The sequence below is a fragment of the Suncus etruscus genome, chromosome 11 (assembly GCF_024139225.1).
Source record: "Suncus etruscus isolate mSunEtr1 chromosome 11, mSunEtr1.pri.cur, whole genome shotgun sequence".
Lineage (NCBI taxonomy): Eukaryota > Metazoa > Chordata > Mammalia > Eulipotyphla > Soricidae > Suncus > Suncus etruscus.
In genome coordinates this window covers 85,638,301-85,660,222 of record NC_064858.1, presented here as the reverse complement: position 1 = coordinate 85,660,222, position 21,922 = coordinate 85,638,301, and the positions used below count along the sequence as shown (strand labels likewise).

At 41.8% G+C, this 21,922-nt stretch overlaps 2 protein-coding genes across 7 annotated transcripts in view; both read left to right on the top strand.

Annotated features, from left to right (window-relative positions):
• Positions 1–21,922, top strand: part of LOC126022982 (retinol dehydrogenase 16-like) — an 85,928-nt gene that overhangs the window by 10,156 nt on the left and 53,850 nt on the right. For 2 of the 6 annotated variants that reach the window (XM_049784021.1, XM_049784022.1), the window contains exons 2-5: positions 5,817–6,132; positions 7,923–8,181; positions 9,070–9,233; positions 10,319–10,560. In XM_049784021.1, coding sequence (XP_049639978.1) covers positions 5,820–6,132; positions 7,923–8,181; positions 9,070–9,233; positions 10,319–10,536 — 954 coding nt within the window. In that variant the 5' untranslated portion in view covers positions 5,817–5,819 and the 3' untranslated portion in view covers positions 10,537–10,560. Of the gene's footprint in view, positions 1–4,622; positions 4,653–5,816; positions 6,133–7,922; positions 8,182–9,069; positions 9,234–10,318; positions 10,566–21,784; positions 21,815–21,922 lie in introns of those variants that run through there. The other 4 variants (XM_049784017.1, XM_049784020.1, XM_049784019.1 and 1 more) reach the window with 3 other exon arrangements.
• LOC126022160 (retinol dehydrogenase 16-like) overlaps positions 15,826–21,922 on the top strand; it is a 44,804-nt gene continuing 38,707 nt past the window's right edge. Inside the window, exons 1-4 of the mRNA XM_049783007.1 lie at positions 15,826–15,907; positions 17,549–17,864; positions 19,765–20,023; positions 20,850–21,013. Of these exons, the coding sequence (XP_049638964.1) occupies positions 17,552–17,864; positions 19,765–20,023; positions 20,850–21,013 (736 nt within the window). The 5' untranslated portion in view covers positions 15,826–15,907; positions 17,549–17,551. The remainder of the gene's footprint in view (positions 15,908–17,548; positions 17,865–19,764; positions 20,024–20,849; positions 21,014–21,922) is intronic.

Genomic DNA, 21,922 nt, shown 5'->3' with positions numbered 1-21,922 from the left:
TTGTAGTATATGAAAAAGTTTCCATAAGATTATTCTTGGAATAATTGTATATAAAAATATTTCCTTAGGATTATTCTGTGACTATTGCCCCACCTAGCCCTTCCAGGTGGGGGCGCTGTGGAGTTGGCAATAAATAGCTTGATGGACAGGGGAGAGGGGTCCTTTTGTGAAAGCTGTTTGCAGGCTGCAAGAGGATTCTCTCGCTCTCTTTGCCCAATCTTTTACACTCTATCCTTCTTGTCTGTGTGGATTATTATTTGCTGCAGATAAATATTATCAAGGTCTCCCCCCAAAAGGGGACAAGGGGATGGGAAGTAATTTCTCATTCTGAGGACTGTTCTTGAATTCACAAATACCCAACAAAGGATTTAACAGCACAGATAATTTACATCCCTTCCCCCCTATTGTATATAAGGAGGGATGTAGAAAGCCACGAGGTCTTTGCCTCTGTCCTATTCTGGGCATGCATTGACCCTGACCAGCCAGACTTAATAAAGAACTTACTGGAGCATTTGCTAGGGCCTCAGCCTCTTCATTTCTCTGCCAGGAGCTATTTCTGATTGCAGAGTCAGGAGGAACCCCTGAGCACCGCTGGGTGTGGTGGCCCCCCAAAAAATATACGCAGTTAAAATCAAGTAAAGTAGCTTTTCCCAGGAAGCATTTTATCATATTTTTCAACTGCAAGCTTTGGGTCAGTCATTAGTCTGACTAACCCCAAAGGGATTTCTTCTAGGTTTTCGAAAAGATAGGCTGCATTTCCCCCCTTTACTTCTGGTTAAGAAAATTTTACTAGGAATTAAAAAAGCCTTCAACAAGCGGTGTTGGGACAACTGTTCAGCCACATGCAAAAAGGGGAACTCAGACCTTCATCTAACAGCAAATCCAAATGGATTAAAGACCTTGATATCTGACCCAAAACCATAAGGTATATAGAAATATATGTGGTAAAACTCTTCATGACATTGAGACTAAAGGTATCTTCAAGGAGGAAATATAACTCTCTAAACAGTGGAAGCAAAGATAAACAGATGGGACTATATTAAGCTGAGAAGCTTCTGCACCTCAAAGGAAATAGTGACTAGGATACAAATGCCATCCACTGAATGGGAGAAACCACTCACTCAATACACATCAGAGAGAGGCTAATATCTAAGATATACAAGGTAGAGACAGAACTTAACAAGAAAAATATATAACCTGATCAAAAAAATGGGGAGAAGAAATGAATAGACACTTTCTCAAAAAAGAAATATGAAATGCCAAGAGGCACATGAAGAAATGCTCCAAATCATTAATCATCAGGGAGATGCAACTCAAAACTACAATGAGGTACCATCTCACACCACAGAGACTGGCACACATCACAAAGAACAGAATCAATCAGTGCTGGTGGGGACATGAAGAGAAAAATGCTAGTAAAATGCCATCTAGCCAGCCTTGCATGTGGTCAACTCAGCAACTCAGTCAACTCAGTTTTGATCCTCAGCATCCCATATGTTTTCTAAGCTCTGCCTAGAATGATTTAGAGTGCAGAGCCAGGAGTAATATCTGAGCATAGTTGGATACCATGGCATCATAAACCTTTATGAATTCAGCACACCAGAGGCATCCTTAGATTTTCCACGTGGGGAAAACTGCAATGTCCCCCATGGGGTTCCTCAAAAGGCCCACTGTGGACGCCTTTTCCCCCAGCGTGGATGGTTGAGGAATTTCCAAAGAGATGCTTGGCATTATCTCAGGCAAAATTGTGGCCTCTATCAAATAATTTGGCTCAGAAATTCCAGCACCAAAGATTACAAGAGAACCCCTTTTATGGCTATAGAGAACCCTAAAAGTTCAGACAATATTTCAAATATGTCCTTGCAGCTGAAGTTTCTGGTAAACAAGGGTGAAATTGACTCTGCTCAGAAAATAGGAAAACACATTTCAAGAGATTTGGTTTCTTCCTGTACTTGACAATAGAGCCCAGCCCAGTGAAGATCAAGTTTCTAGATATTTCTTACCTCCTCCTAACCTTGTTTTGCATTTGAGGTTGGTTGTTAAAACCTGCCCTGAGTGTTACCTTTTCTTTTGCAATTAACCTTGCCTTGTAATTGTAAATATCCTTCTCTGCACCTGGGACTGGATTACCCCTATAAAACTCCCGTTTGGAAAATAAAATAAATAAATAAATAAATAAATAGATAAATAAATAAATAAATAAAATATAATAAAATAAAATAAACTTGTCGGACTCCTCCCAGGAGACGTGTTGCCCCCGCATACTCTGTGTGGTTTCATTTATTTCATATTTCATATTTTTCCCTACGCCGGTCTGGGCAACCCACTCTCCCTGAAGTGAATTCATCCAAATCCCACTGGCGCTGCAAGACAGAAGCCGCTTGCAGCAGTTGGACATGGCCCAAACACAGCAAAAATAGGGCTTAGTGTATACATATATATATATATATATATATATATATATATATATATAATGGAATACTATACAGGTATAGGAAAGAATAAAATCGTGCAATTTGCAACAACATAGATGAAAGTAGAGCATATCTGTTGTGTATGTAAATATTTTAGGGGATTACTATGTTACTCACCCTAAACGGATTGGTGATTGTGCCCTACCCTAGGGTAGGACCTGATTCTGCTTCCACCATTGGTTGGTATCTGATCCCACCATTGGGTGGTACCTGACTCTGGGGTATAAAAACAAGGGTCTGTGGAAGGCCGAGGCTTTTTGGCTGGAACTGAAGCTGAGTCTTGGGACTTCAGTCTTGTCCACCGAATAAAGTGAATATTTCCACGAGCCCGACTGTCTGCGAGCTGTTTACCCGCCGTTTCACCTCACAACCGTCGTTTCACCTCACAACTGTCGTTTCACCTCACAACCGTCGGTTGGACAGGGTGGCAGACGCGTGCTCCGAGCTGGAAGAGAAAGGCCTCATCCTCCATCCCTCCATCAGGCAACCTCTTCAGGGGCTGACTTGCAACACATATCATGCAGAGTCAAGTCCGTCAAAATAGAATAAATATAGGATGATGTCTCGTGTGGATTAAAGGTACACAGTTTGAAAGCTACAAAGGTTCAAAGGAAATGCAAAACTAATTCACAAAATTGAGTTGGTGGGTAGGAGGAGAGGGTTTGAAAGGGAGCAGTGTTAGGATCCTTGAGGGAAGGGAAGTAGGTTCACTGGTGATGGGTGCAGTGTTGGAATTATGTGCATGAGAAACCATAAATAGGGGCCGGAGAGATAGCATGGAGGTAAGGCGTTTGGCTTTCATGCAGGAGGTCGTCGGTTCGAATCTCGGCGTCCCATATGGTCCCCCATGCCTGCCAGGAGCAATTTCTGAGCCTGGAGCCAGGAAGAACCCCTGAGCACTGCCGGGTGTGACCGAAAAACCACAAAAAGAAAGAAAGAAAGAAAGAAGGAAGGAAGGAAGGAAGGAAGGAAGGAAGGAAGGAAGGAAGGAAGGAAGGAAGGAAGGAAGGAACCATAATTAGCAGCATTATAAGTTACCTAACATCAATCAATAAAATAAAAAAATAGAATTGGTGAGATTGTACAGTGTGTAGGTGCTTGCCTTCCATATTCAACGGCAAATGGGTTCCATCAAGGACATCCTCCTATGGTCCCTAGGAATGATTCCTAAGTGCAGAGCCCGGATAACCTCTGATCGGTGCCAGGTGTCCCTCCCATGCGCTGCCCCTCAAATAATCCAAACATCCTGAGGCATTAAAAATAAATTTAAAATAAAATAAAGTTAGAGTTCAATGATCAAGTCAACACTGTGCAATTAAAAAACATTATTATTATTCAATATGGTCAAAATAAAATTTTTTTTAAAATGATTATAACTAGGCCCCGGAGAGATAGCACAGCGATGTTTGCCTTGCAAGCTGCCGATCCAGGACCTAACGTGGTTGGTTCAAATCCCAGTGTCCCATATGGTCCCCCGTGCCTGCCAGGAGCTAAGCTATTTCTGAGCAGACAGCCAGGAGTAACCCCTGAGCAACGCCGGGTGTGGCCCAAAAACCAAAAAAAAAAAAAAAAAAAAAAGATTATAATTAAACATAAAGGTTCTATAATGTAACTCTGGGGAAGTAATTTTGCTGAGTCGTTCTAGCTGCTCAAAGCTGAATCTTGAAGGCTGCTGCATAACAAACTGAATTCTATATGTACTTTTTATCTCTGCAAACCCTCATGGAATTCTTTCAGTTAGCTAAAACATGGAGTAGTCATGAAACATGCCAATTTATGTCAACTGTTGAAAATAAGAGGATACCTGCTACATATCTACCCTTTTGAGTTTTATAGACTATAAGTTTACTATTTCCAACTTTATAACACTGAAATAAATGTATATATGTGTATGTAAAAAAACATTAGGCACATATGAATTTTTCTAAGTTTCCCAATAAAAGCAACCATTTCCTTCAAAAAACCTTCTGAGTGCAGAAGAGAAATGGGCTAAGAGGGAACACTATCAGCTGTGCCTTCTAGTGTTGTTACAGCAGAGAATCAGCAGGAGGCAATGGGCTCAGCTTTAGCTAACACCAATCCCCTGTTATGCCCCTCCCACAGAGGGTGCAAGGCCACTGCTTGTGTCGCTTCAGTACTGCCCAGGATAGTGCTGCATTGCAACCCAGCAGATTCCAGGTGAGTGAGGGTCCCTATAGGCTTTTTTTCCTCCCCTCTTCAATCCTAAGCTCCTGTTGCTTCCTGGCCAGTATAGATATACAGGGGAACTGGATATAGGGTCCTGTAACCCCACCCCACATTCTTCATGTAACTTTACCTACAAGAAAGACTCTCCCCTTTCTAGGAGGGGTCTTGGGAAGGTTACAAAAGGTTTGGCCTCAGTGACAAAAGGGGAGTTGCATGGATAGAGAAGGAGCGGGGGAGAGATGGCTGAAAGACAAGTTAGAAGGCAGGGCTAAATAGGAATCTAGCGTAAATGGTTATGACATAGGCCACATATGTTGGCCACGGCTGAATAAAGATGATCTCTCTGGAAGCCTGACTGCGTGTGAGTTTTCTATCCGCCTCTATCCTGAAGTTGCAGATCGCTGGCTGAAGGGGGTTGCAGAAACACGTGTCCTGAGCTGGAGGAGAAAGGCCTCCATCACCATCCACCACCATCCAGCTCTATCAAAAGGGCCTCTTAATTATTTAATTCTTCTGGGTCCTTATGTGCATGAATTTCAGGAGAGAGAAAGAAGGGTTAGGGAGTATGGTTGGAGAAATACATTTGACAATTCTTAGTCATCTAATGGCATCTAGTAGGACTGGTCAAAATAGCAGAGTCTTGCCTCTCTAACTATAGTTTGCACTTCTAGTGTCATAAAACCTTGAAAACTTTTGTTGTCAAATAAACTTACTTGGGGCTATCAATATTTTATTTATATACTAATAGACTCTAGATTGTATACAGGGGTGGCAAACAAAATTCGACACAAAGAGCCAAAATGTTAAACTGTGAGATTCAGAGAGCCACACCACGCAATAACCTGCCAAAACAGACAAGCACTCACACAAAAGCATCTAATTTTAACAATAATCTATTAAATACATATTGCATTTTGTCATTTTGAGTGAGGGTAAAAATCCTGTTCACCACCCCTGGTATAGAATGTTCTGCAGCAAAAGAAGTCATAAGTGAAAACAGCTTAGGAAGCCCTGAGTATAGTATGCAATGAAAACACACTCAACTAAAAGTGGGGAGGGAGGGTGAGCAAAACCTTTAGACTAGTCTACAAACATACATCTGCATTTTCCATGTCACCTGCCTAAACACTCTTTCTCTTTCCTGACTCTCTCCAGGCTATGTGGCTTTACGTGGTTGCCCTGGTGGGCCTCTACCCCCTTCTATGCTGGTACCTGGAGAGGCAGGTGGTGAGCCAGCTGTGGGACAAGTACGTCTTCATCACGGGCTGTGACTCGGGCTTTGGGAACCTGCTGGCCAAGCAGCTGGACCTGCGGGGCTTGAGGGTGCTGGCTGCGTGTCTGACTGAGAAGGGGGCCGAGACACTGAAGGCACAGACTTCAGACAGGCTGGAAACTGTGATCCTGGATGTCACCAACTCAGAGAGCATCGCTGCTGCCACCCAGTGGATGAAAGAGCACACGGGAGACAGAGGTATCACAGGCTGCTCTATCTGTGTCTGTCTATGTCTCTGTGATTAAAGGGGAGACCACAGGTGTACTCCCTGGCCGAATCCTGGGGGCTTTCAAGATTTGAATCCCATGATCTTTTATTTCAGTCACTCATGGTTTGTGAAAGAGTTTTGACCTAATGAGGCAGGAAATGTAATTGAATCCTCAGCAACAGAACTCTTTTGTTTTTTGTTTTTGTTTTAGATTGCATATATATAATTTCTTTATTTAAGCTCAAAGGTTACAAACATGTCCCTATTGAGTTTCAGCCATAAAATACATACCCCTTTCACCAGTTTAACTCTCTCCTCCTTTGTTCCCTCATTTCCTACCTCTCCTACCTCCTGCCTCTGTTCAAGACATTGTTGTTTCTGTATCATTGCCATGGTAGCTGTTTGGGTAGTTATTTCTCTTAACTGCACTTACTACTCATTATATTTTGGAGGGTTTTTTTTCTTTTTTAGGCTTGGGGGTCTGAGGGTCACACCCAGCAGAGCTCAAAAGTTACTGGGTTACTCCTGTCTCTTCACAGAGAAATAGCTCCTGTCAGACTCAGGGCACCATATGGGTTGTCAGAGATCAAACACAGGTCCCTCCAGGTCATCTGCATGCAAGGAAAAGGCCCTACTGCTGTGTGATCTCTCAAGCCCCATTTACCACTCTTAATGATAAGCTTGTTATCATAGGCTGGTCCTTCCAGCCTTCAAGGAGATCTCTTTTCTTGATGCTAATGTCGAAGTTCCATTAGACTGCTCTCAAAGGGGATTTGACTTGGGTCAACAGGCACTCGAGGCCACAAATCTTAGTACTTTCTGTATTGGTCTTGGTGAGCAAGTTTCCTACTTGGAGGAATACCCCTTATTTTCATCTGACGTAACAGAACTTTATGGAGTTTTCAAATAGTGGCAAAATGATTCAGAAATCATGTTTCCAGCTTATTGGAAAATAGTTGGTGGTAGCTACTGCATCTCCAAAGATGGTTCTGAGTCCCTTTTGCGACTCTTTGGGATCTTTATTCATTGTATTATATTCATTCACTTTCTCTTTATTGAAAATTCTTCCCTGTCGCTTCCCTCTTGCTCAGGGCCTCCTTGTAATTAATATTTAGGGCATAGTTACGGTATAGAAAGACTTTGCACACACATAAAATTACATAAGAGGGGCCAGAGACATGGCCCAAGGGTAAGGCATCTGTCTTGGACATGCTAGCCTAGAATGAACCATGGTTTGATCCCCAGCATCCCATACAGTCTCCCAATCCAGGAGTGATTTCTGAGCGAACAGCCAGGAGTAACCTCTGAGTGTCACCCTGTGTGTTAAAAAAAAAAAATGCAGGGGCCAGTGAGGTAGCACTAGAGGTAAGGTGTCTGCCTTGCAAGCGCTAACCAAGGAAGGACTGCGGTTCTATCCTCCGGTGTGCCAAATGTTCCCCCCAAGCCAGGGGCAATTTCTGAGCGCTTAGTCAGGAGTAACTCCTGATCATCAAACGGGTATGGTCCAAAGAACCATAAAAAAAAAAATGCAGGGGAATATTTATAAAAAAAAAAAAAAGGGAGGCTACAACAGAGGTATGTGAAACCAAAAGTCTCAGACTCTCTCTATAATTTAACAGCTGGCAGGGCCTGAGCTCCAGTGCTGAAGGTAAACCATTTGTTTCTGTTCTACCCAATTGCTTGCAACCTTTCCATGACCACCATTGAACAGTTTTGGACCTCCAGATGTACCCTCTCTCCAGACACATCACAGTGTTGCTCTTCTATCCCCTGCGTCCAGGTCTCTGGGGTCTGGTGAACAATGCTGGCATCTCAGTGCCCACAGCTCCCAATTTGTGGATGACCAAACAGGACTTCGTGAAAATATTGGATGTGAACTTGTTGGGAGTGATTGAGGTAACCCTGAGTCTACTGCCCCAACTGCTGAAAGCTAAGGGCCGTGTGGTCAATGTCTCCAGTGTTGCGGGTCGTGTGTCCTTTATTGGTGGTGGCTACTGCATCTCCAAGTATGGCATTGAGGCCTTCTCAGACTCCCTCAGGTAAGAGCCATAGGAGACTATCTTGTGGGGCTTCTACTACTGTACATCTAGGGAGCCTTTTCCTTCCATCACCTACTTCCAGGCTCTCCTTGATCCCCCTAAATTCCATCTGCTTTGAAATATCCATTTCTATGTTCTGGGTATTCAGATGGAACCTGACCTATAAAGAATGCTTCTCTTATCTTTCTCTGGAGGAGGCCTCAACATAATGGAATTGAAGTAGAACTAAAACCTGGACCCCATGATGTTAGCCTCATAACATTGAGATCCAGGAGACTGTGAGATGGGCTTAGAGCCTTGGATTGTATTTGTTCTGACAACTCCTGTGAGTACAAATTAAGTGTGGAGAGGAGGCAAGTCAAGGCGAGGCAATATAAAAGTAGTATGTGGAGACTGCAGTGGGCATATTTTCAGCTGTAATACAGATAGTTCTGGATGACGATCTGAGTTAAGGTTTGAAGCAATGACTTGCTGACCTCATTCTTGGCAAAGAAGTCAGGAAGGCTCCTGAGTTAGGGATGTGTTCTGGCCAGGCCAGGGTACATCTTATTAACAGCACAGGCTGTTAATCACAGGATCAGTGATGGTTTGGATGTGACTAGAAATAACAGAGTATATGATGAAGTGGTGATTTTCTGTAGGTCTAATCATCTAGAGCTAAACTTTTGATACATTAGTTATTTAGCAAAATGTTTAAACCCTGTGTAAAGATTATATCATCAACCCTGCTATTGTTCCAGTGTCAAAGCCTGAACTTTCACACTCCACACTTTCGAGTTTATACCACCTTTGTTCTAAATGAAATTATGTGGTTTCTGTTCATTGTGTTTCTTTGTGTGCTTTGTCTTCCAAGGCATCTAACCTTATTTTTCTCTTGTCTGTTTTCAGGAGGGAAGTGTCATTCTTTGGAATGCAAGTGGCTATTATTGAGCCTGGGTACTTTAAGACTCCCATATCCAATAGTGAGACTCATATAAAGGCTTTCCACAGTTTGTGGGATCAGTGTAGTCCAGAAGTCAAGGACATCTATGGCAAGAACTACCTGACAGCCTGTAAGTAAATTCTGGACTATTGGAGGGTTGCAAATCGTTCTCTGGAAGTCTCAGTCCTTCATTAATGCCAGTGTGGGTCCTTGTCTATGTCAGTGGGGACATAGACAAGTGAGAACATTTACAACCATCTTTATGATATATGGTTATATTAAGCAAGGTATAAATCTGGACTTTTAGTCTTGGAATCCCTCTCTCTCTCTCTCTCATCAGAATTCATTTTTTTGGGAGAACTAAAACCAGATGTTGCAGATGCTCTTGAATTCATGAGAACCTGTGTAAAAGAACCTGAGTTTAGGAGATAGGCTTGTAATGTCCATCGATATCTTCAGGACATGTGATGAAATATTTCATGAAATCCAATTAGAATGGTATCATGTTGCAGTTGTTCCTGGGTTATATTTGAGAAATGCAGATAAAAATCATGGAAGTACTATATTATACTGTGCCTCCACAAACGACAGCTGCCACACACACACACACATACACACACACACACCACATATTATTTTTAGTGTATCTCCCATCTCTAAAGAAAACAAAAAGCGAGCATAGTAAACCTTCGGCTATTGTATTAATGACTTTATTGGTGGTACAATAATTTTTACAAACATAATTGCTAATGAACTCTCTCTTCTTATTTCATTTTTTTTAATTCTCTATTATTTTTGTATTTCTTAATAATTTTGCTTTCTGTCATGTTGAAAAATGTATTATGTCAACTATGTGATACAATTTATTTTAAAAAATAAATATTACTGTTAAAAAAACTCCTGGGACCAGAGAGATAGCATGGAGGTAGGGCATTTGCCTTGCAAGCAGAAGGACAGTGGTTCGAATCCCAGCATCCCATATGGTTCCCCGTGCCTGCCAGGAGAAATTTCTGAGCTTAGAGCCAGGAATAATCCCTGAGCACTTCTGGGGATGACCCAAAAACAAAAATAAACAAACAAAAAACTCTCCATGGAAGTAATGTGAAGCCTGAATTTGAGAGGGCACAGAAATTATTAAAAATTATCAATGAATAAACTCGAAGCTTAAAAATAAGGAATAGAGAGTATATTTTAATTATCTTTCTTTTCTCATAGCAATTAAGTCCTTGCAAGACTTGGACTCACAGTTGTGTGAGAATCTGACCTTGGTGACAGACTGCATGGAACACGCCCTGGTCTCCTGTCACCCTCGCACCAGATACTCCGCTGGCTGGGATGCCAAATTCATCTTCATACCCCTGAGCTATATGCCCACCTTCCTGGCAGATGCCTTCTTCAGATGGAAAGCCATAAGGCCTTCCAAGGCCCTGTGATGCGCAGATGAGGTGCATCATAGGGTCAGGTTATGTATTGAGTGAATGGTGAGAAGTAGGGGAACCCCTATGGTCTTCTTTATCCCTATCCCTTTCCTTAAAGGACATTACATAGGATTCTGGGATATTAGGAACAAAGAGACGCTTTGGGGGGGGCAGAGGAACAAAGACCCATTAGCATATATCAAGTGGCCACTGAAGGCCATGAGCCTCATGATCCTCCTCTTTCCATGGGAGACTCCCATTTAGGAGGGTGTGAGTAGCTGATGGGACTCAGACCCTAGGGCTCTATAGTGTCTATTTCCTGTGTCTTGATCCTAGGCAAGATGTGAAATAGATGGTTATGTCCTGGAGGACAAGAAGAGCCCTCTGTACTGAAGATGCTGCTGCAGTGGTAAAAGAAGAAGGTCTTCTAGCATGAACCATCAGCCCCAGGTGCATAATCACGGAAGACTGTCGCCATAGAGTACTGCATTCCTGGTCCTGCATGGTGGGATACAGAATCAACACTTCAGAGTCAACAGAATGGACACTACAGGATCAATTGACATATCTAGCAAATTGTGCTGTGAAGAATTATTACATTATCTACAGTGTTCAATAAATAGATGTTTATGACCCAGAGAGACCTGCAACCTCTAGTTTTACTTCATTTTCATTTGAGTATGAAATTGTATTAAAAAATAATACTATTCAAATGAATAGTAAGTACTATTATATTTATAGGAGTAAGTTGTATTCAGGGCTTGCTCCTGGCTCTACTATTCTCTGTTACGCTCAAGGATCACCCCAGGGGCTTGGAAGAACCATGTGAAGTGCTGAGGAACAAATTTGGATTTACTGTATGCAAGGCAAATACTTTACTTGATGTATTATCACTCCATTTCCAGGAAAGGAAATTTTAAAGGCTGATAATGAAAGGGGCCAGAGAATAGGTCAACAGGGATGGTACACATTCTTTGCATGTGAGAGAGCTGGATTAGATCCTTGGCATCCCATGATACTCAGAGCACTGTCCAGAGTGGCCCAAAACCTCAAAATATAACAAAAAAATGAATAAATGCAACTATCAGGACAGGTTACTGTGGTAGGGAGCCAGAAAATAATACATCAATGTTTTGTACATTCTCTTTCCTAGAACCTGTGAATTTGTTAAAATGGTAGAGTATTAACACTGCTAATTCATCAGTTTTATGAGGGGAAATTTATTGCACACAACCAATGTCATTACACAGGTCCATATAATTTGAAGAGAGGCAGAAGACAGGTCAGGCTGAAGAGAATTCCCTTTGACTTTGCTGCTTGACAATGCAGAAAAAGGAACTCCAAGTTAAGATTTGAGGGAAGCTTCTAACAGGGGTCCTTAAACTTTTTAAACAGGGGGCCAGTTCACTGTCCTTCAGACTGTTGGAGGGCCAGATTATAGTAAAAACAAAAATTATGAACAAATTTCTATGCACACTGCATATATCTTATTTAGAAGTGAAGAAACAAAATGGGAATAAATACAATATGTGCCCCGCGGGCCATAGTTTGAAGACCCCTGTAAGATACAAAAGGGAAAAAATATTTCCTGAGATCTCAGTTGTAACACTATAGTTTTAGTCTAAAGAGACCAGTTTTGGACTTCTCACCTCTGAACTCTAAGATAAAGTGCATTGTTTAATGTCCTAAGTTGTGATAGCTTAGTAATGAAAGAAGAGTACAATTAAGTTTTGGAGAGAGAAACAAAATCCCATCCAGGAAAATATGGGTTGCTGTCCTGAAAATAGTTTGTGAAGTGTCAACAAGAAAGCAAAGTTTTTGGCCATGTGTAGAAGCAGAAACCTGAGTTCTTTCCCCAAGTACAAAGCCATCAGAAGAAAATGTGTGGTGATTATGACAATGAATGACTAGTTATATGTGGTACAAAGTAGGTCCTGATGGGAGAACAATCAAAAAACTGCCTTCCAAATAAAAATATTCCCCTGTTTAGAAAATGCATTGCTACACAACTTTATCATTCTGTTCAGATATATGCATTGCTTGAGCAAAGATCTCTTTGCTAAGATAAGGACAACTAGTGAACCATATCAATACATTCCATACTATGAAATACCTTGATATTCTCCTCCCTATTGTTTTCTTATTTCTAGACATACATATCTAAAAATTATTGTGTACATAGCACTGCTCTATAAAATATGCCCATTTGCTACTCTTTATAAGTGTACTCTGACCTTTAGTAAACTTGTCTTCTATAGAAACAATGGTCATTTCTTAATATTAGATCTGAACTTTACTTATTGAGTGTCCACTTTGCTATAATAAGCTATTTTCTTTCTTTCTTTCTTTCTTTTTTTTTTTTTTTTTTTTGGTTTTTGGTTTTTGGGTCACACCCGGCAGTGCTCAGGGGTTACTCCTGGCAGGCATGGAGGCCATATGGGATGTCGGGATTTGAACTAATGACCTTCTGTTTGAAAAGCAAACACCTTACCTCCATACTATCTCTCTGGCCCCAGCTACTTTGTTTCTTATTTTCTCCTTCTCTCAATTTTGTCTGTAAGTCAAGAACCTAGAATCCTAGAACAAGGATAACAGGTGAATTTTCCTGCAACAGTGAGATGGAAGAAAAAACTAAAAGCTAAAAAGGGAAAATTACAATTTATGCCTGATTAATACAAGAAAAAAATCCTTAAAATATCAATAAATAATAATGAAAACACAAAGCAAAGTATAGAAAAAAGAAATTCTTTTTTGGATTTTGTTTCTTTGTTTGTTTGGGGGCCACACCTAGTAGCACTCAGAGATTACCCTGGCTCTATGCTTAGAGATTCTACCTGCAGGCTCCAGGGACCATTAATTCAATGAAGAGAGACTGAGTGAAAGTGGGACACATGCAAGGTAAATCACCATACCCACTGTGCTATTGCTCTGACCCCATCAAGAAATTCTTGAGGGGCCTGAGAGATAGCACAGTGGTAGGGTGTTTGCACTGCAAGCAGCTGACTCAGTCAGTACCAACAGTGCTTTGAATTCCTGCATCCCATATGGTCCCCTGTGCCTACCATGAGCAATTTCTCAGCAGAGCCAGAAGTAACATCTGAGCACAGGTGGTGTGATCAAAAAAACAATAATAATAATAATAATAATAATAAAAGAAATTCTTTAAGCTGCACACTTGATGTAAACATGGTAGAAGAACATTGGCTACTTAAAATATAAGATACTATATACTATAAAATTTAAATGGCACACATCATTACTCAGATAAAACACTCCCATTCAAAATTTGGAAACTCATTTCCTCCTTCCCTTTCCTCCCTTCGATTCCTTTTCTCTTCGATTCCTTCTCTTTCCCTGTGTTTTTGTATTTGTGAAGAGAAGGGTGAGCACATTTGCTTTAATGTTCATACACTTGGCTTATGAGGCAAGAAAGGTGTTGTACACTTTGTTGTAACTGCAGTCAGACCCTAACACCACTTGTTTAAGGCTTCTTAATTCCTAATGCAATTTTTTAGTACTGTTGTGTAGATGTACCACATTTTATTAAGTCACTCATTTGTATCTTAAATTTAATTAAATTAGAGAGGCTGAAGCCATAACACAGCGGTAGGGAGTTTGTCTTGCATGCAATCAACTCGGGAGGGACCCAGATTTGGTTCTGGGCATCCCATATGGTCCCCCAGACTGCCAAGAGCTATTTCCGAGTGCAGAGCCAGGAGAAACTCCTGAGCACCACTGGGTGTGGACCCCCCACCAAAAGCAAAAACAAAAACAAAAAAAACAGGCAGTTAAAATCAGTAAAGTAGCTTTTTACAGGAAGCATTTTATCATATTTTTCAACTGCAGGCTTTGGGCCAGTCATTAGTTTGAGGCTCCATTTCTCCCCTTTATTTCTGGTTAAGAAAATTTTATTAGAAATTAAAAATAATGAGAAGCTTCTGCACCTCAAAGGAAATAGTGACTAGGATACAAATGCTATCCACAGATGGGAGAAACTATTCACCCAATACTCATCAGATATTGGCTAATATCTAAGATATACAAGGTACTGACAGAACTTAACAAGAAAAAATATATAACCCCATCAAAAAATGGGGAGAAGAAATGTATAGACACTTTCTCAAAAGAAGAAATACAAAGGGCCAAAAGGCATATGAAGAAATGTTCCACATCATTAATTATCAGGGAGATGTAAATCAAAACTACAATGAGGTACCATCTCACACCACAGAGACAGGCACACATCACAAAGAACAGGTGGGTACATGAAGAGAAAGGAACTCACATTCACTGCTAGTGGGAATACCATGAATCTGACTTGCATGTGGTCAACTCAGCAATTCAGTTAACTCAGTTTTGATCCTCAGTAACTCATGTTTCCCGAGCTCTGCCTAGAGTGATCCAGAGTGCAGAGCCAGGAGGAGTAATATCTGAGCATAATTGGACATGGCCCAAACAAAGAAAAAAGGGCTTCGTGTATTTATACACAATGGAAAACTATACAGCTCTATGAAAGAATAAAACCATGCAATGTAAAACAACATACATGAAACTAGAGCATATCATGCTGAGTAAAGCCAGTCAAAACTATAAATATAGGATGATGTCTCATATGTGGATTAAAGGTACACAGCTTGAAAGCTACAAAGGGCAATGCAAAAGGAGAACTAATTCACAAAATTGAGTTGGTGGGTGGGGAGGAGAGGGTTTGAAAGGGAGCAGTGTTAGGGTCCTTGAGGGAAGGGGTGTAGTAGGTACACTGGTGATGGGTGCAGTGTTGGGATTATGTGATGAGAAACCATAAGTAGCAGCATTATAAGTTACCTAACATCAATCAATAAAAATTTTAAAAAATAGAATTGGTGAGATTTTACAGTGTGTTGGATGCTTGCCTTACACATTCAATGAAAATGGGTTCCATCCAGGACATCCCAGATGGTCTCTAGGAATAATTCCTGAGTCAGAGCCTGGAGTAACCTCTGAGCAGTGCTAGGTGTCCCTCCCATGCGCTGCCCCCCAAACAAACCAAACACCCTGACGCATTAAAAACAAATAAAATAAAAATAAAGTTAGAGTTGAGTGATCAAGCCAACATTGTGCAATAAAAAACATTATTAGGCAGATGTGAATTTTTCTAAGTTTCCCAACAAAAGCAACCGTTTCCTTCAAAGCCTACTTGGTGCAAAAGAGAAATGGGCTAAGATGGAACACTATCAGCTTGGCCTTCTAAGGTTGTTACAGCAGAGAACCAGCAGGAGGCAATGGGCCCAGCTTTAGTTAACACCAATCATCTGTTATGTCCCTCCCACAGAGGGTGCAAGGCCACTGCTTGTGTCACTTCAGTACTGCCCTGAATAGTGCTGCATTGCACCCCAGCAGATTCCAGGTGAGTGAGGATCGGTATAGGTTTTTTTCCCTCCCCTCTTCTCTCCTGAACTCCTGTCGCTTCCTGGCTGGTATAGCGATACTGAGTCCATGACGGCTGCACTCACATCATCCAAAATGTTCTACAACTTTGAAAGTCAGAGTGAGGCTCAGGCCTGGGGAGTGGGAGGTGACTCTCTGCGTGGCTCCTGGAAATGTATGGGTTTAAGAATTTGGAGTCTCTGGGACAAATATCTGCAGCTCCTTCCCAGGAAATAAACTCAGATTCCCCTAGGAAGGTCTTTTTCTTTAGGGTAGACCTCTGTCTTGAGCACTTCCTAGGCCTCTTACTTTTCCTAAGGTTCCTTCACATGGGTCCGGACTAGGAAAGACCCTAAGTTCTTAGGCAGCAATAGAGACTGTCTCTGGGGGAACAGAGAGGCCTCCAACATACTACCAAGCAAAAGTGGCCCTGCAGATAAAGTGACCAAAACCTTGGTGCTCTCTGTGTTTGTGCTCCTTGAAAACAGCTGGAGTCATTGACTGCTGAGGGTGGAAGCCTCTCCTGTGTCCTCCTTCCTCCCAGTTACCTGCAATCAGAGACATGATAGGCAAAGAGAAAGAGGCCTGGAATGGAACACTGGCTCCTGGTCCTGCCCCATGCAAGCCCTGTTGTACCACCTTATTGAATCCCTTCTGTTGTGTATGAAAACATTTCCATAAGATTATACTTTGCCTGTTTTCCCACCTTGACCTTCCAGGTTGGGGGGGGGGTTCTGTTGAGAGCGGAATAAATAGTTTGGGAGCTAAGTGTTCAGAGTTTTTTGGCAGAGTTTACTGGATGGCTCCAGGTGATTTTTGGAGCTGGTAGGAGGCTGACAAAGGACTCTCTGCGCCCAATGTATTTACCCCTTTACCCTCCTGTCTGTGTGAATTATTTGCTGTGGATAAATATTACCAAGATCTACCCCCACAAGGAGATAAGGGGATGGGAATCAATTTCTCATTCTGGGAGCACTTTGAGGATACACAAATAATCAATAAAGGAGTAAACGGGACCCAACACCCTTGTTCTGATTTTCTAGTTAGAACAAATATCTAATACAAACTTCACTCATTTTCCCTTGGAGTACATCTCTGCACTGTTAGAGTGAGATTCTGAAATCCCATTTCTGATCAGGGCAGTCACTTTGACAATCTCTGAGTGCTAAATCAAGGAAACTGAACACAGGGTCCTAATATGCATGTATTTCAGGAGAGAGAAAGTAGGGGTAGAGAATATGGTTGGAGAAACACATTTGAGAATTCTTAGTCATCTAATGGCCTCTAGTAGGACTGGCCAAAAGAGCAGAGACTTGCCTCTCTAACTATAGTTTGCACTTCACATGTCACATAAACTTGAACATTTTTGTTTTAAAATAAATTTATTGGGGGCTATCAATAAATATTTTATTCATATACTATTAGATTCTGGGTTGTATAGAACTTTCTGGAGCAAAAGAAGTCATGAGTGCAAAAAGCTTAGGAAGCCCTAATTATAGTATGCAATGAAAACACACTCAAATAAAAGTGGGGAGGGAGGGTGAGCAAAACCTTTAGACTAGTCTCCATTTTCCATTTCACCTGCCTATACACTCTCTCTTTCCTGACTCTCTTTCTCCAGGCTATGTGGCTTTACATGGTTGCCCTGGTGGGCCTCTATCAACTTCTACGCTGGTACCTGGAGAGGCAGGTGGTGAGCCAGCTGTGGGACAAGTACGTCTTTATCACGGGCTGTGACTCGGGCTTCGGGAACCTGCTGGCCAAGCAACTGGACCTGCGGGGCTTCAGGGTGCTGGCTGCCTGTCTGACTGAGAAGGGGGCCGAGACACTGAAGGCACAGACTTCAGACAGGCTGGAAACTGTGACCCTGGATGTCACCAAGTCAGAGAGCATCGCTGCTGCCACCCAGTGGGTGAAAGAGCACACGAGAGACAGAGGTATCACAGGCTGCTCTATCTGTGTCTGTGTCTGTGTTTGAAGGGGAGACCCCACGTGTACTCCTAGAAGAATCCTGGGCGCTTTCAAGATTTTAGTCCCATGAGCTTTTTTCAATCACCAGCAACCCAGTTTAAGCCTCTTCTCCTAGTACTCGCCCCTATCTCATGGTTTGGGAAAGAGTTTTGACCTAATAAGACATGAAATGAACTTGAATCCTCAGCAAGAGATCTCTTTTTTTTTTTTTCTTTTTTTTTTTTTTTGGTTTTTGGGCCACACCCTGTGACGCTCAGGGGTTACTCCTGGCTATGCGCTCAGAAGTTGCTCCTGGCTTCTTGGGGGACCATATGGGACGCCTGGGGATCGAACCGCGGTCCGTCCTAGGCTAGCGCAGGCAAGGCAGGCACCTTACCTCCAGCGCCACCGCCCGGCCCCCAACAAGAGATCTCTTTTCTTTTTTAATGTTACTTTTATATATATAATATCGTTATTTAATCACAAAGGTTACAAGCATGTTCATATTGAGTTTCAGCCATAAAATAAACACACCTTTCACTAGTGTAACTTTCTCTCCACTTTTGTTCCCCCATTTACTACCTCTCCCACCATTGTTGTTTCTGTGTCTATCATTGTCATGGTAGCTGTTCGTGTAGTTATTTCTCTAACTGCACTTACCAATCATTGTATTTTAGAAGGGTATTTTTTGGGGGGCCTGGGGGTCTCACAAAGCAGAGCTCAAGGGTTACTCCTGTTCCTTCACAGAGAAACAAATCCTGGCAGACTCGGGAGATATATATGTGTGTGTGTGTGTGTGTGTGTGTGTGTGTGTGTGTGTGTGTGTGTGTGTGTGTGTGTGTATACATATGTGTATATATATATATATATATATATATATATGCAGTGTCAGAGATCAAACACAGGTCCCTCCAGATCATCTGCATGCAAATAAAAGGCCTTACTGCTGTGCTATCTCTCAAGCCCCATATAACATTCTTTGTGATAAGCTTGTTATTATAGGCTGGTCTTTTCAGCCCTCAATGAGATCTCTATTCTTGATGCTAATGTTGAAGTTCCACTGGACTGCCTCAAAGAGGACTTGAAGCTTGGGTCAGCACGCACTCCAGGCCACAACTCCTAGTACTTTCTATATTATTCTTGGTGACCAAGTTTCCTACTTGGAGGAATACCCCTTTTTTTCATACGACATAACAGAACTTTCTGGAGTTTTTAAATAGTGACAAAATGACTCAGAAATCATGTTTCCAGCTTAGTGGAAAATAGTTGGTGGTAGCTACTGCATCTCCAAGGATGGTCCTGAGTCCCTTTTGTGACTCTTTGGGATCTTTATTCATTGTGTTTATCCATTCACTTTCCTTTATTGAAATTTCTTCCCTATCTCTTCTCTCTTGCTCAGTGCCTCTTAGCAATTAATATTTAGGGCATAGTTAGCGCATAGAAAGGCTTGCACACACATAGAATTGCATTGGAGGGGCCAGAGACATGGTGCAAAGGGTAAGGCGTCTGCTTTGCGCATACTAGACTAGAATGGATATTGATTCGATCCCCGGCATCTCATATGGCCTCCCAATCCAGGAGTAATTTCTGAGTACATAGCCAGGAGTAACCACTGAGCGTCACTGGATGTGGCCAAAAAAAATTCAGGGGAATATTTATAAAAAAGGGAGGTCACAACATTGGTATGTAAGACCAAAAGTCTCAGGCTCCCTCTATACTCTAACAGCTGGCAGGGCCTGAGCTCCAGTTATGAAAGTGGACCATTTGTTTCTGTTCTACTCACTCCTGTGCAACCTTTCCATGTCTAGCAAAAGACAATATTGGATCTCCAGATGTACCCTCTCTCCAGAAACATCACACTGTTCCTCTTCTATCCCCTGTGTCCAGGTCTCTGGGGTCTAGTGAACAATGCTGGCATCTCAGTGTCCACAGCTCCCATTTTGTGGATGACCAAACAGGACTTCATGAAAATATTGGATGTGAACTTGTTGGGAGTGATTGAGGTAACCCTGAGTCTACTGCCCCAACTGCTGAAAGCTAAGGGCCGTGTGCTCAATTTTTCCAGTGTTGCGGGTCGTGTGTCCATTTTTGGTGGTGGCTACTGCGTCTCCAAGTATTGCCTTGAAGCCTTCTCAGACTCCCTCAGGTAAGAGCTGTAGGAGACTGTCTTGTGGAGCTTTTGCTACTGTACATCTAGGGAGCCTTTTTCTTCTATCACCTATTTCCAGGCTCTTCTTGTTCCCTCTTAATTGCATTTGCTTTAAAATATCCATTTTATGTTCTGGGTATCTAGATGGAACCCTGACCTATAGAGTCTGATTCTATTATTTTCTCTGGAGGAGACCTCAACATTATGAAATTGAGGTAGAACTGAACCTGGACCCATTGACATTAGCCTCATAATACTAAGACCCAGGAGACTGTGAGATGGGCTTAGAGCCTTTGATTGTATTTGTTCTGACAACTCCTGTGAGTACAAATTAAGAGTGGAGGCGAGGCAAAGCAATAAAAAAGAAGTATGTGGAGACTGCAGTGGGCAGATTTTCAGCTGTAATTCAGATAGTCCTGGTTGAGGATCTGAGTTAAGGATTGAAGCAATGGACTTGCTGACCTCATTATTGACATAGAACATCAGAAGGCTCCTGATTAGGGATGTATTCAGGGCAGGACAGGATACATCATATTAACAGCACATGCTGTTAATATGGATGGAAATAGATTATATGATGAAGTGATGATTTTCTGTAGATCTAATAACCTAGGGTGAATTTTTGAATCATTAGATATTTAGTGAAATGTTTAAACTCTGTGTAAAGATTACATCATCAACCCTGCTATTCTTCCAGTGACAATGCCTAAACTTTCACACTCCACATTTGTTCTAAATGAGATTAAGTGGTTTCTGTTAATTTGTGTTTCCTGTGTGTTTTGTCCACAAACACCTAACCTTATTTTTCTCTGCACTGTTTCAGGAGGGAAGTCTCATTCTTTGGAATGCTAGTGGCTATTATTGAGTGTGGTTTATTCAAGACTCCCATGGTGGACAGTGAGCCTCATATTAAGGCTCTCCAGAGTTTGTGGGATCAGTGTAGTCCAGAAATCAAGGACATCTATGGCAAGAACTACCTGGCATCCTGTGAGTAAGCTCTGGACTATGGGAGGGAAGCAAATCATTCTCTGGAAGTCTGAGTCCTTCATTAATGCCAGTGTGGGTCCTTGTCTATGTCTCCAACAATTGGAGACATTTATAACCATCTTTATGATAAATATGGTTATAGTAAGCATGGAACTCTGAAACCCCTCTCTCTCATCATAATTCATTTTTGGGGAGAACTAAAGCCAGATGTTACAGATGCTCTTGAATTCATGAGAACCTGTGTAAAAGAACCTGATTTTAGGAGATAGATTTGTAATGTCCATAGATACCTCCAGGGCATATGATGAAATATTTCCTGAAATCCAATTAGAATGGCATCATATGGCAGTTGTTTTGGTTATATTTGGAAAACTCAGATAAAAATCATGGAAGTAATATGAAAACTGAATTTGAGAGGGGACAGAAATTATTAACATTATTTAGCAAATAAATTAAAAACTGAAAAATAAGGAATAGAAAATATATTTTAATTATCTTTCTTCTCTCATAGCAATTAAATTCTTACAGAACTGGGGCCACAGATTTATGAGAATCTGACCTTGGTGACAGACTGCATGGAACACGCCCTGATCTCCTGTCACCCTCGCACCAGATACTCTGCTGGCTGGAGTGCCAAACTCATTTTCATTCCCCTGAGCTATATGCCCACCTTCCTGGCAGATGCCTTCTTAAGATGGAAAGCCATAGGCCTTCCAAGGCCCTGTGATGCGCAGATGAGGTGCACCATAGGATGAGGTTATGTATTGAGAGGTGAGAAGTAGGGGAACTCTTATGATCTTCTTTGTTCCTTTCCAGTTTCTTAAGGGACATTACATAGGATTCTGTAATATTAGGAACAAAGAGACACTTGGGGGGGGGCAGAGGATCAGAGACCCATTAGCATATATC